The sequence below is a fragment of the Coloeus monedula genome (assembly GCF_965178545.1).
Source record: "Coloeus monedula genome assembly, chromosome: 27".
Taxonomy (NCBI): domain Eukaryota; kingdom Metazoa; phylum Chordata; class Aves; order Passeriformes; family Corvidae; genus Coloeus; species Coloeus monedula.
In genome coordinates this window covers 3,279,584-3,292,572 of record NC_138807.1, presented here as the reverse complement: position 1 = coordinate 3,292,572, position 12,989 = coordinate 3,279,584, and the positions used below count along the sequence as shown (strand labels likewise).

At 56.8% G+C, this 12,989-nt stretch overlaps 2 protein-coding genes across 5 annotated transcripts; both read right to left on the bottom strand.

Moving 5' to 3' along the window:
• Positions 1-3,239: 3,239 nt before the first annotated feature.
• LOC309582603 (ectoderm-neural cortex protein 1-like) lies at positions 3,240-6,802 on the bottom strand. Its single transcript, XM_082297827.1, has 3 exons — positions 6,755-6,802; positions 4,428-6,233; positions 3,240-3,526 (listed from the first exon to the last, which is right to left on the bottom strand). The coding sequence occupies exon 2, from the start codon at positions 6,216-6,218 to the stop codon at positions 4,449-4,451; it is 1,770 nt and encodes a 589-aa protein (XP_082153953.1). The 5' UTR covers positions 6,219-6,233; positions 6,755-6,802; the 3' UTR covers positions 3,240-3,526; positions 4,428-4,448.
• Positions 6,803-8,577: 1,775 nt separating this feature from the next.
• On the bottom strand, positions 8,578-11,221 carry PEX11G (peroxisomal biogenesis factor 11 gamma). 4 transcript variants are annotated; one of them, XR_014227111.1, is made up of 6 exons: positions 11,151-11,221; positions 10,445-10,621; positions 10,189-10,367; positions 9,983-10,033; positions 8,886-9,557; positions 8,578-8,797 (listed from the first exon to the last, which is right to left on the bottom strand). XR_014227111.1 is itself a non-coding variant. In XM_082297839.1 (6 exons), coding segments are annotated over exons 1-6 (621 nt in total). In that variant the 5' UTR covers positions 11,217-11,221; the 3' UTR covers positions 8,578-9,142. The 4 variants fall into 4 exon arrangements, 3 of the variants coding, with proteins under 3 accessions (XP_082153965.1, XP_082153963.1, XP_082153964.1); XM_082297839.1 differs by having other exon boundaries at positions 8,578-9,143; positions 9,411-9,557; XM_082297837.1 differs by having other exon boundaries at positions 8,578-9,557.
• Positions 11,222-12,989: the final 1,768 nt, after the last annotated feature.

Here is a 12,989-nt window from a genome sequence, read left to right as displayed (position 1 = left end):
TCCGGTTTCATTTCTCATCCCAACAATGGGGCCAGCCCAAGGCTCAACAGGCAAGGGATGTGGGGCCTGTTCTACATTGTTTGCTCCTGCTGTGCCCGTGGGATCTGGCAGAGGATAAAAGCCAAACCCTCCAGGAGCTGGCAGGGCTGGCACATGTGACACAGGGTCCCCAGTTCTGGGACTGTCACAGACACCAGAGGCTCAGACAGGGCAGGATCACTTTGTTATGGGGCTCCTTGACTTTGCACAAGGGCTGGAGGGACAGGACACAGGGAATGGCTTCCACTGCCAGAGGGCAGGGATGGATGGGATCTTGGGCAGGAATTGTTCCCTGGGAGGGTGGGCAGGCCCTGGCACAGGGTGCCCAGAGCAGCTGGGGCTGCCCCTGGATCCCTGGCAGTGCCCAAGGCCAGGCTGGATATTGGGGCTTGGAGCAGCCTGGGACAGTGGGAGGTGTCCCTGCCCATGGCAGGGGTGGCACTGGATGGGCTTTAAGGTCCCTTCCAACCAAAACCATTCCATGATTCCCTGTGCACAGGACCATGAAAACTCCTCGCTGACAGCAAATGTGGATGTGCCTCTCCCGTGTCAGAGCAGCAGCTGATATCATTTCACTGTGTGGAGCACAGTGTCTTGCTAGACCTGAAGCCATCCCAGATGACTGCACATGAAATGCAGATCTGCCAGGGAATTTCAGGTGTGCAATGTCCCTTTTCCCTTCTGGAACATTGGAAGTCATGAACAAAATCACACTGGGTGTAGTTAAAACTCTTTTTCCTGGGCTGCCATGAATTACCATTGTAACAGTTCCTTACTAGATGTGTGGTGGGTGTGCTGCAGATCATTTGAATGATCCATGTCCCATCTTAACCAGAAAGGGGAATTTCTCAGCTACTGCTGTGCTTGGAAGGAAGAAAGGCCATGTGCTCTCTTGGTGCTCTGGCAGCAGGAGTTGCTGAGCAGGAGGCACCTACGAACCCAAGCAACAATTCTCTTAAAATCAACCCTGACTGTCTTGTGGCCAGGAGGGAGGTTGATCAGTCTGATCCCAAACTTCTCTGGATGTGGTGGCTTGTAGGCTTTGTGGGAGAAGAGGAACATCCCATGGGACAGCCATGTCTCACTTGGATTGTCTTGCCTTTGAGCCTAGTGATGTCTTTGAGCCACGTGTGTTGCCTCTTCAAGATGTGATTGTGAGCTGGGGTCTGACTCCTGCAGCTGGAGGTGCAGACACGAAGTAGGGGTCTGAGCTAGGAGAGGCCTAGGTCTGAGCTACGCTGAGATTCTAAATCAATTCTATTAATTCACGAGGATTTCTACCCCAGCAACCAAATTCACCTCTAAACCAAATTCACCTACGGCTCAGTTGGCCTGAACCTTCTGGCCCTGGCGCTGAAGCAGCGAGTGGATCCAGGCATGGAAATGTCAAACTGGGAAAACAGGTCTGCTGGGACGAGTCAGGCACGCACCAGGGAAGTGCTCTCTTCTCCCCAGGGTACTCCGGGAGCTGGGAGCTGGCTCCTGCCAGGAGGAGGTGGAGCTGGAGGGACAGCACGGGGCCCTCTGCCAGGTGAAGGAGGATGAACCGATGCAATGCAGCCCGGGCTGGCTTTGTTGCTGGCTTTGTTGCCGGCAGCACGGAGCCACCGCGGAGCAGCCCAGCCCAGGTGTGCTTGGAGTGCCGGCTTTCCCGGAGAGGGGGTTGGCTTGAAAGAAGGGAACAATGCCCAGTCCCTGCAAAGGCTGCAGCAGCAGCAGAGCTGGGGCTCGCTCCCCAGCTGAGAACACACCGAGCCTGGCTCAGATAACACCCAGGCAGACGGATCCGTGCTGCTGGAAGCTGCTCCATCCCTGGAGTGGGAGGCGGATGTGGCGGGGAGCCAGCGTTTATTGCTTGGCAGCATAAACAAAACAGCTGCTGCTGCTCAAACGGCCCTGAATGAAACCTCCGCTCCTCTGACTCGCTGAGCACAGTCGGACTCTGTCCAGCCCTCAGGAGTACCTGGAGATGTAACAAAGGTGAAGCAGCTCCTGGCTGGGTAACAGGGTTGGAGACACTTCCAGACAGCTGCTGGTGCCAGCAGAGTCCTGTGCAGTGACTTTCCCCTGCTTGCGAGGCACAGCCAGGCTGGGAGCTGCTGGATGGTTGGATCCCATGATCTTAACAGCCTTTTCCCATCAAAACGAGTCTGTCTCCCTGCTGCTGCCTGTGGGCTCCAGGCAGGCTGTGGGCTCCTCTCCCTGCAGCCTGATGAGCTCCCGTTGGGCTCAGCCAGCGATGGAGAGGAGGCACAAAAAGGGTGTATGAAAAAAGGCCCAGCCTGGGGGCTGAAAATGGCAAAAGCATCAGAAAAGGGGGTGGAAAGGAAGCTGGTGCATCTGCTCCAGCCCCCAGAAGCAGGGCAGCTCCCTTCCTTCCCATCCTACCAGCTCTTGCCTGTGCAAGCAGCTCGGAAGAGCTGTGACATTGATTTATTTAATTCTGAAGCAATGGATCACACCCAAACCATGCTTCTGTGGTGAGACAGTTGGTTGTACCTTTGGTGCCTGTTTCCTCTGACCATGCTGGTTCCTGTCTCACCTCTGCCCCATAACAGAGCTTTTCTTTCCCAGGCACTGCCTCCCCTCACCTGGAGCAGGGCCTGGAGCACACAGCCCTTTGGGACAGAAGGGCCAGCACTTTATCCCATTTTTTTGGATAGTGAGGAAACCCAGCTCCATGGAGAGTGACCAGGTAAGGGCAGAGAATACCTTAATCTTTAAAGTTTTGAAGAGATTTGTGTCTCCTTCAAAGCTAGAAAGCAGTGTGAGATCTGAGCTTTCCTCAGTCCCAAGTTACAAAGATACAGGAAGATCTGAGCCCTCGATTTGGACTCAAGCAGGGAATGCTCCTCACTGTTCTACTAAATACGGTCTCAAGAGTGGGCTGGGAAAACCTGCACCTTAAGCACACAGAGCAGGCAATGGACACAGTGGATTTTATTCAGATTTATTGAAGCAGCTCCAGGCTGAGTAATAAACACACAAAACTGCTGTATAAAAAAAGAAATAAATGTACAGAACCAGCCCGTGGGCAAAGTACTGTCACATGTTCTGACAGTCCAGGCCACTGCTTGGGTGCTGCGAGTCCCAGCAGTGCAGTCCAGAGCCTGCAGCAGGTCAGGAGTGTCCTTCCTCCTTTCTAGTAAGTATCACTGAAACCAAAATAATCCCTCTGGTTCCTGCTCTGAGATCACACAAGTTAGGAGGAAACTTGGAAACCTTTTGCTGTCTCAAGGGACAGCACAAGCTGTCAGCCCAAGGAAGTCCCTCTGTGCCTGTCCCCTCCCTGGCCTGACCAAGGGGATGGATTTGCAGAAGCGATTCAAAGCCAAAACCGTGCTGCCTTGAGCCCTGCTGGTGCTGACAGGATCCACGCTGGCACCCAGCTCACAGACTTGCCAGGAGGGACGAGGTTCTCCTGCTGCCTGCGTGTTCCATCTGGATCCTCAGTCAAGGGAGGCACTGGCAAAATCAGGTGTGAAGCCTGTGGTGCAGAGCAGAGTATTGTGAGACCAGTGCCCAGAAACCCCAACCCCACTCCTCAGGCCTCAAATCCCAGAGAAATCAGCAATGCCTGCTGATTTCCCTCTACAGACAGGAATTTTCTAAAGGTATCCCTGGCTATTTTATTACAGTATATAATTTTATTTAGACAGTACAACTCTTGCAAGGAGAAAAGAAAAACCCTGCAGGGTCTGTGATTCACTGGCATCGTTTCTGCCAAAAGCTTTTAGAAAGGTTTAATTCCAGTTGCAAATGTTGAAAGTCAATCTCTTTGTAGCAGCAAAGCAATGGCATGAAAGGGACACCAGGGAATAATTAGAAGCAGAGAAACCCTGTGTTTATACATAGACAAGGCTTGTCTTATAAATGCAATTACCCACCATTCTGGGACTAAATCCCAGCTATAATCTTGTTCTGGCACCAGCTCACAGCCCTGGCGTCCCACAAGACATTTGGGTGCCACTGGCAGATTAAGCGTGGCACCAGGAGGAGGAGGCTGTGCTAAAAGCAGCAACCAGAGCCGGTGGCACCACAGGGTCTGTCCCAGCTCCTGCAGACAGCCTGCCTGCAAAAACATCGACTCCTCCAGCCTCCTGACCCAGGGACGACACCCAATCCCCACACACAGCATTCCCCAAAATCTTTGCACGGGCCAAGATGCCAGGTTAAGAGTCTTGTTATTTATACTAATCTTCTCCCTGCAGCATTTCAGCACCGACAGAGACCTTCTCTCTCCTGCAGGGCTTTAGATCCCAAACTACCAGCCTGGAAGTTCTGGAGCTGATGTTCTCTAGGACAACTCCAGTCCAGAGCCACGTGCATCTGCCCCTCGAGGTTTAACCTGATGCAAAGGAGCTCTGGGTTGACCCACAACTATTTACCTTCCAGATCCTCCACCACACTCAGGCTGACAGGTACTTCCAGGTGCTGACAAAGGCGGTGGGGATGAGGGAATAAGGCACCGTGGTGACACTGCTCCAGGTGTCGGATGAGGGGTCGTAGCAGTCCAGGGTCTTGCAGCGCTGAGCCCCACAGTAGCCCCCCACCACGTAGAGCCTGTTCCCCGAGGTAACAGCGCGGCAGCTGATGCGCTTGGCGGTGACATCCCCAAACTTGGACCACTGGAAGGTGTCACTGTGGAAGCGGTAAGCGGAGCTGGCGGAGAACTCCGTGTCCCCACCAATGACGATGACGTGGCTGCCCACCACGGCGGCAGCCGTGTAGCGCCAGGGCTGGGGGCAGCTGGCGGGCACCGTCCAGCGGTTCTGGCAGGGGTCGAAGCACTGCACCTTGGGCAGCTTGTTCTGGTTGGCACTGGTGCCCCCGAAAACAAACAGCTTCATCTTGGCTCCCACCACAGCAGCGTTGCTCACGCCTTCCCGGAGAGGAGCCACCAGGGACCACTTGTCCAGCTGAGGGTCATAGTGCTCCACTTGCTTGAGGGACACGGAGGGAGAGGCCGGGAAGGCTCCGCTCATGGCCGTGTGACCGCCCACCACGTACAGGCAGTGGTCCAGCTCGGCGGAGCCATGGCCAAACCGTGCCACCAGCATGGGAGCAGCTTTGGCCCACTCGTCGTGGAGGGTGTCGTACACCCAGACGTCCCTGGAAGCGCCGTTCTCGGAGCCCTTGCCGCCGGTGATGTAGACCTTGCAGCCGATGGCGCAGGCACTGCACTCCTTGCGGGGGCTGGGGATGTCGGCACGAGGGATGATCTCGCTGGTTTTGTGGTCCAGCATGTAAATCTTGTCGCACATGAAGGTCTGGCCCCCGAGGAGCAGCAGGGCCTGACTGACCTTGCGGGGCCGGGCACAGCACCCCGTCACCAGGCCGTCGTTCTGCAGGATCTTCATTTTGCATCGGACGGCGTCGGCCACGATCTCCTCCCCCAGCTTGTGGCTGGTCACCAGCTTCTCACAGGCCACCTGCTTCCGCAGGTAGGACTCGGGCAGCAGGGCCAGGCGGACAGAGCGCAGCAGCTCAGGTAGGACTTCGTGGCGTCGGGGCAAATCATAGCGGATCCAGCCTATAACAGCTTCATAGACCAGCGTCTCATCCTCCACCTCCAGCTCCTCGCTCTCCACCAGCTCCAGCAGCTTGTCTTTGGGCAGTCGGAGGAAATCTTCAGTCTTGCAGAGCGAGGTGAAGTTGGCCAAGGCCATCCTCCAGGACAGCTCCAGCAGCCGCTCGCAGCAGTGGGCATCGGACAGCAGCAGCATGTTCAGGCAATTCCCAGGGTAGAGATTCTTCTCCAGAAAGTCAGCCGAAGCATCCCGGATATCCTGGAACTGCAGCATGTCCCCGGCCTCCAGCAGGGACTCTGCATTCTCCTCGTTGATCAGCACCCGGGCTGAGTAGGCATAGTCCAGCAGCAGCTCCAGCACCTCGGGGTGCAGGGAGTCGTGGAAGTTGACCTCGGCATCTCTGCTCTCCTTCAGGCCCCCGCTGAACATGGCGTTGAAGTAGCGGCTGCAGGCGGCCAGGACGGCTCGGTGGCAGGGGAAGCTCTGGTTCCCCGCCCGCAGCACCACGTCGGTGAAGAGGTTCTGCTGGCGGAGCAGGTTCAGCTGGGTGAGGAGGCTGTCGGCGTGGCCCGGTTTGTGGAAGAGGTGGATGTTCATGGAGCCGGAGCTCGAGCGGGATTTCCGGTTCTCGTGGCTGCTCACGGACATAGTGCTGAGGCCGCTCTGCGAGGCAAAACCGGCGAGTCAGCACGGGCAGCGCGGTCCCGGGCCCGGCACGGCCGGGGTGCAGCGCCGGGACGGCGGCCGCGGAGAGGAGCCGGTAACGGGAGCGCGGTGAGGGCGTCCCGCGTTCTGGGGCACGGACCAGAACGGAGCACCGGGAGCTCCCGGACCGAGCTCCGGTGCAGCGCACGGCTCCGCCGGGCCTCACGTAGTACCGGGGAGGGGGCGATGCGCGCTCCCGGTGATGCCCGCTCCCAGCCCGCCCCGCGGTCCCGCACCCAGCTCAGGGGTCGCGCACGCGGCCCCGCACCCGGCTCCGCGGTCCCGCACCCAGCCCGTGGTCCCCTACTCGGCTCCGCTGTCCCGCACCCAGCTCAGAGGTCCCGCATCCGGCTCCGCGGTGTCCCACCCGGCTCCGCTGCCCCGCGCCTGGCTCAGCTATTCTGCACCCGGTTCCGCGGTCCCACACCTGGTCCCACACCTGCCCCCGCGGTCCCGCAGCTGCCCCCGTTATCCCGTACCCGGTCCCGTACTCGGTGTCGCACCCGGTCCCGCACCCGGTCCCGCACGGGCCCCGCTCCGCTCCGGCTCTGCCGCCGCCCCGCCGCCGCCGCGTGGCCGCCCCGTGCCGGCCCCGCCCCCTCCCTCCCCGCAGCCAATCAGCGGCCGCGGCGCCCGGCGCTCGCTCTTTGTGAATGGGAGGCGGGGCCAGCCGTGCGCATGCGCCGCCCATTGACCCCGCCCTGCCCGGGGGCAGCGTGGCCGTGCCCCCTCCCCACGTGTGCGGGTGTCCCCCGGTGTCCCCCGGTGTCCCCCGGTGTCCCCCGGTCCGGACATCGCAGCACGGCCCGGACCGCGGCCAGCCCCGCTATGGGGCCGGGACGGCGGATCTGAGGTTCCCGAGCGCGGCGGAGCTTTGCGGACGGAGTCACCCCGCCATAAAGGGCCATAAACGGGGCAGCCGGGCTGGGATCAGCAGCGCCTGCCCGCGGCCTTTGGATCCCGGCCTGCTGACACAGGCAGGTCGCGACCGAACAAACCAGCCCTGCTCAGCAAATGTTTTCCTGCATGCAGCCCACCTCAGAAATTTGGAGCCCAGCCCATCATCTGCACCACCAACACCGGAGCAGGGTGCTTTCCTTGCCAAGGAAAGGAACTATCACCCTCTCTCAGGAGCAAGAGATGAGTTGGGCTGATGGCCACATCAGAAAAGACAAGAAAAACACCAAGTTTTGGGAGGATTGGGTCTGCCTGCACAAGGTCTTGTGCTAAAATCGAGCGAGTGCTGCCCTGGAGAGGCAGCAGCAGCCGCCACAGGTGGTTAAACACTGTGTGTCAGCAGGGATCACAACCACCTCAAGAAAAAATAGATTCCAGAAATTCTGAATGACCCAATTTTGATTTATCTCTGCACGTTCCAGCTTTACCAGCTGCAGTTTAAGGTCACTTGTTGAGGAACTGAAGCAAATGCACTTACAGCAGTTTACAGCTTTACATTAAAATTAATGCATGGGTAAGAGGTTTATTCACTTGGCATCAGAGGTTGTGTAGGGTTTTTTGTTTTGTTTTTTTTTAATTGGTAGAGCTATGCCTTGTCCTGTGCTGAGCAGTACAGTGAGAATTGAAAGAATTATTTACTGGGGTTAAGAATACAAAATAAATCTGGTTTATTATTAAAAAACACTAAACTGCAGCTGTCCCTAAGCAGAAGGACCTGGGTGCTCCCCCTGTTCAAGCACAGGACTGAGAAACGTAGAGAAAAAACAAAGGTCTCCTCCAGGTAAGCCCTGAGTTGTACCAAAACCTGTCAATCTGGCAGCAAATTCCCAGCACAGCCAGGAAGGCATCCTCAGGGACACTCTGCAGGGTGAAGGTCCAGATAAACACCAACGACAGGGCAAAGGATAAGGAGTACCCAGACCTCATTCTGCTCTTTGAACACAGCCAGGACACAGCTCCCCGTGTCCAGGCCAAAACCAACAAAAACCAAGGTCAAACCTCCTGGAAACGCAGCATGTGCCGTGCTGGGGGGCAGGGACACGCAGACTAAGCAGAACTGTTTTCAAAGGATGCATTTCCATGGCAGTCAGGCAGGGGCTGGGAATTATTTCAGCAGGAGGAAGGCTGGTGACACATGTGGAGCTGCAGCTCACACAGCACTAATGCTTTGGAGCTTTCCAGAACCAAAGATAAAGAACTTCTCCCTGTTACCAGAAGGAATGATCACTCAAGGGCACCTTTGAAGCATTTGTGTCGTTTATTATTGGCAACACCCAGAACTGTAACTGCAAACCCCATCTCGGCATTGGTTTGATTGCTCCTTTGAAAGGTGGTTAATAAATTTCCTGCCCTTTTTTTTTTTTTTTTTTAAATAATAAAAAAAGGTCCGTTGGCAGCTGCCAAAGCCTGGTGGAAGAGCTCCACCCGGTGGCATTCCACAAAGGCACAGCTTGGAGCCTCAGCTCTGTGGGAATTCTCAACTTCCAACATTTCTCCTTAAATGAGCAAGGCAGGCCAGGAAGGTTCACGCTGCTTCCAGTTGCAATTTCCTGCCCCTCTCGCCTCTAAGGAAACGTAACTGTCACAAACAACACCACTGCTCGCTCCTGCCTGAGCTCTGGGCATCAGCTCTGAGCCCAAACCCCAAAATACCTGGGGAACTCCCAGGATAGGGGTCCCATCCCTGGCTTAGATGCAGCACCAAGCGCCGAGCCCGGAGTGTGAACTCGCAGGATTCATCCCTTACCCGTTCTGTGAGACAGAACTGTGGCCATTGTGCTCTTGTAAGTGACAGAAAACACTGGAAGGTTGCATTTCTCTTTTGGGACACATGGAAGCAGCTCTTTTCCCCTCAGTTTTACCCATTGTAGGAGATTCTTGATTTTCAGAGGATTCACCTGAATTATTTCTCTGATGAAGAGTGATAAAAATCGCCAATTACAAACAATCCCCTCTGCAACAGGCATCTTGATTCCAGTCCCGATTATGGGATATCTGGAATGACAATCATCGACCCAGGAAAGTTAAAATACACCCTGCCTCACTAAAGGCACTTCTACCATGTAGTAACTGGGCTCCTGAAGCTCAGTTATGGCTTAAGCAGCTTCAGAATTTGCTCCTCTTGATGCCTGGTAGATTCCAATCAGGGAGGAGATGGTCCCCAGGAGCCCTACTAACCATGGAGGGAACCTTCCTGCCCAGAGGAATCCTGGAGGCAGCCAGTGGATTGCGTTGGAGAGATCTGCTGTGTCCATGAGGATGCTCAGAACTTCAGCCTTCACCTGGGCTCTCAGCTTCTGCTCGCTCTGAGGTGAAGAAGTGCTGCTGGAAGAAAAGGTGATATTAGTGACAGCCCAGAATGTCCTAATAACTGTGATGGCTACAAGTGAGAACTGACAGATGTGGGTGGATTACAGGAGAGGGACTTTGGACAAGGGCTGGAGGGACAGGACCCAGGGAATGGCTTCCCAGTGCCAGAGGGCAGGGCTGGATGGGATCTTGGGCAGGAATTGTTCCCTGGGAGGGTGGGCAGGCCCTGGCACAGGGTGCCCAGAGCAGCTGGGGCTGCCCCTGGATCCCTGGCAGTGTCCAAGGCCAGGCTGGACATTGGGGCTTGGAGCATCCTAGGACAGTGGGAGGTGTCCCTGCCCATGGCAGAGGGTGGCACTGGGTTGGCTTTAATGCCCCTTCCAACCCAAACCATTCTGGGATTGCATGACTAGCTCCATAGCCACGGAGGGAAATCCTACCACTTGTGCTGGCTCAGTTTTCTTCTTAACTGGAACAAGATTCTCAGGGACCTGAAAAGAACAGAATTATTTCTCCTACAGCACCAAACAGGAGGGGTTTTTTTCCTCATGCACTAACTGCCTCAATGAGGAAGAGCACCTCCTACAGCTTTGGTGCCAGGGCACTGGGGTCATGCCCGCCCCTCCCGTGCCCATCCCGGCCGTACCTCAGGATGCCCAGGAGCAGGGCACAGCCCCACAGCGCCGTGCTCCGCGTCCACCACTTCTGGGAGCCGGCGCGGACGATGCCGACATCCGCCGCCCACGCCAGGTGCTCGCAGGGGTAGTAGAGCTGGTTGGCCACGTTGCAGAGCACCGAGAGCCCCCGCACCAGCGCGTCCTCGCCCTGCGGGGAGCCGCACATGGGGCACGCCCGCGGCGGGGCCGGGGGGGGCTGGCGGGGACCCCCGGCCCCCCGCTCACCTCGGGGCCCAGCCCGTAGCTGCAGCTGTGCCGGAGCATGGCCAGGTCGTCGAAGAGGCGCAGGGCGGTGCGGCAGGAGCTGAGCTGGGCAGAGGCGGCCAGGAGCCCCCCGGGCAGCCCCGCGGGCCCGGGCAGCGCTCCCCCCGCCAGCTGGCAGCCGTAGGACAGCGCCCGGACCTGCGGGGGCACGGCCCGGTCAGCGCCCGGCCCGGCCGCCCCGGAACCACCGGGTGCAGAGGCCGGGGGAAGGTGATGCTGGAACCAGGGCTGATTACCTCTTTTTCTCTCTTTCTCCTCTCTTTTTCTCCCTCTTTTCTTCTTTCTTTCTTTCTCTTTTCCTTTCCCTAATTCGCCTCTCCCTCTTCACCTCTCCCTCTTCACCTTCTTTTCCCTTTACCCAAACTCCATTGCCTTGTGCTCAAGGGCACTCCCATACCCATTTCCATCCCAAGCGCGAATAATTTACCGATAAAACTCTGATTGTTTGTGGACCTTTGTCCTTCCTTTCCACCAACGAACACTCACGAATCTCTCAGGTGCTTCTTTCCCCTTTAGGGTGGGTCGCCACAACGGAGTCGGGCCTCGTCGTTCACTGCCCGGGACCGGAGGGCTCAGACCCTCCCTCCTGTCACTCACCACCCAGGGCGGGTGGGTTCAGACCCTCCACTCACCGCCCGGTACCGGAGGGCTCAGACCCCTCACTCACCGCCCGATCGCGGCCCCGGTGCGTCTCCAGAGCGCCCACGAGCCCCCGGAGCGCGCCCGCCGCCATGGCAACACTTCCGGGTGTGGCGTCAGGTGCGGGCGCGGGGCACGCCGGGAAGGAGGCGGACCCGTCGCCATGGCAACGCGGCCTGGCTGCCCCCGCGGCCCGGCCGGGCCCTGCAGGGGATGGTGCCCGGCCGGGGATGAGTCCCGCTGTCCGGGCCCCTCACGACCTCCGCATCCCTCCACCGAGTCCCCCGTCAGCCCTTTTCTCACCCCCGGTTTCCCCGTTCTCAGGGGTTCTAGGCCGGCCCCGCCACTGGGGTGGTGCTGGGCCCGGCCGGGGGTGATTCAAAGAAATTTCAGAAACCCAACTTCAAGGGGCCCTTGTGGACAGTGGTCCCCATTGTCTGTCCTCTGTCCACTTGCACACAGATCACCGCGTCCCCGTTGTCACCTGGGAGACAGGGAGATCTTTCCTGTCCCACCTTTAGAGACCTCCCAGCCCCCGGCTGAGTGAGGGAAGGGGAACATTCTGTGTGGAGACAGAGGGAAATCGGGCTCTCTCCATCCTCCTACACCTTCCCGTATCCAGCACCTGGATCCCACCCGCTTCCTCCCGGGCTCCAGTGGGTCCAGTGGCTTGGCACAGCACAGAGTTGCACTCACACTGCTGTTAATTAAAGCTGTTAGAACTACTTGGATATTTTGCTTTCTCTTTTTATAGCCGAGTATCACAGAATCCCAGGATATCCTGATCTGGAAGGGACCCTCAGGGATCATCAGTGCAGCCCCTGGCCCTGCACAGACACCCCAACAACCCCAGCCTGGGCATCCCTGAGAGCGCTGTCCAAACGCTCCTGCAGCTCTGGCAGCCTCGGGGCCGGGCCCATTCCCTGGGGAGCCTGGGCAGTGCCCAGCAGCCTCGGGGGGAAGAACCTTTTGAGTAAATCAAGCTTTTGAGTAAATCATCCTTTGTAAATCAATCTGATTTCATAAAACAGGTTCATAGCACTAAACAGAGCCTCTCCCAGCCAAGCTTTTGCTGTGCAGCCTCACTCTGGGAGCTGGACTGGAGATCCTTGTGGGTCCCTTCCCACTGGAGACGTTCAGTGATTCTGATTGTTCTACACTTGCTGTATCCTCAGATGCTGCAGTTATCCCACCTGATGCACCACATCCGTGTTCCACAGTCTTGTGAGTCACCTCACTGCAATCTGCTGTCAATCCCTTTGGCATTCCATTACGTAAAGTGAATAAAATGAATGATTTCTGGGACATGAACCAGTGTCTCGATCTTTCTCCATCGCTACGTTTGTTTTTAGAAGTTGTTTTTCATTTATTTTTGGGAGGAAGGAGAGGATTTTGATCAAAAGCTGTGCTTGTGCAACCTCAGGAAGGGATGTGGTTAGAGCTGGTCATGGAAGGCATTAAGAAAATCCTCCTCTGACGCTGCCTCCTGTTTCTCCAGCAGTTAAGAGAGGTCCCTTCATGCCATGGATCTGTGTTCAAGCTATTTGATTTCCTAAATGTGGAATAGATCACAGCTGAATTGGTCTTTTGCTTGGCCCTAAACTTCTGGAGCAGCTCCATAACTACCATATGGAGTGATATTCCCGTAACTGCCATGTGAATTTCTTAATTTGCCTCCTCACCCTGAGAGCTGTTTTCTGTTTGGGCGAAGGTTTTGAGCAAAGTGCTGACGGCAGAGCCGGCCTTTTCCTGTCTGCAGGGGAAATGTACACAGATACCTGTGACTGCAGAGCTTTTCTGGTACTGCCTCCTAATTTACTGCCTCGAATTTAATTTTTATTTTGATTTCCATCTGTCAGCAGATGAA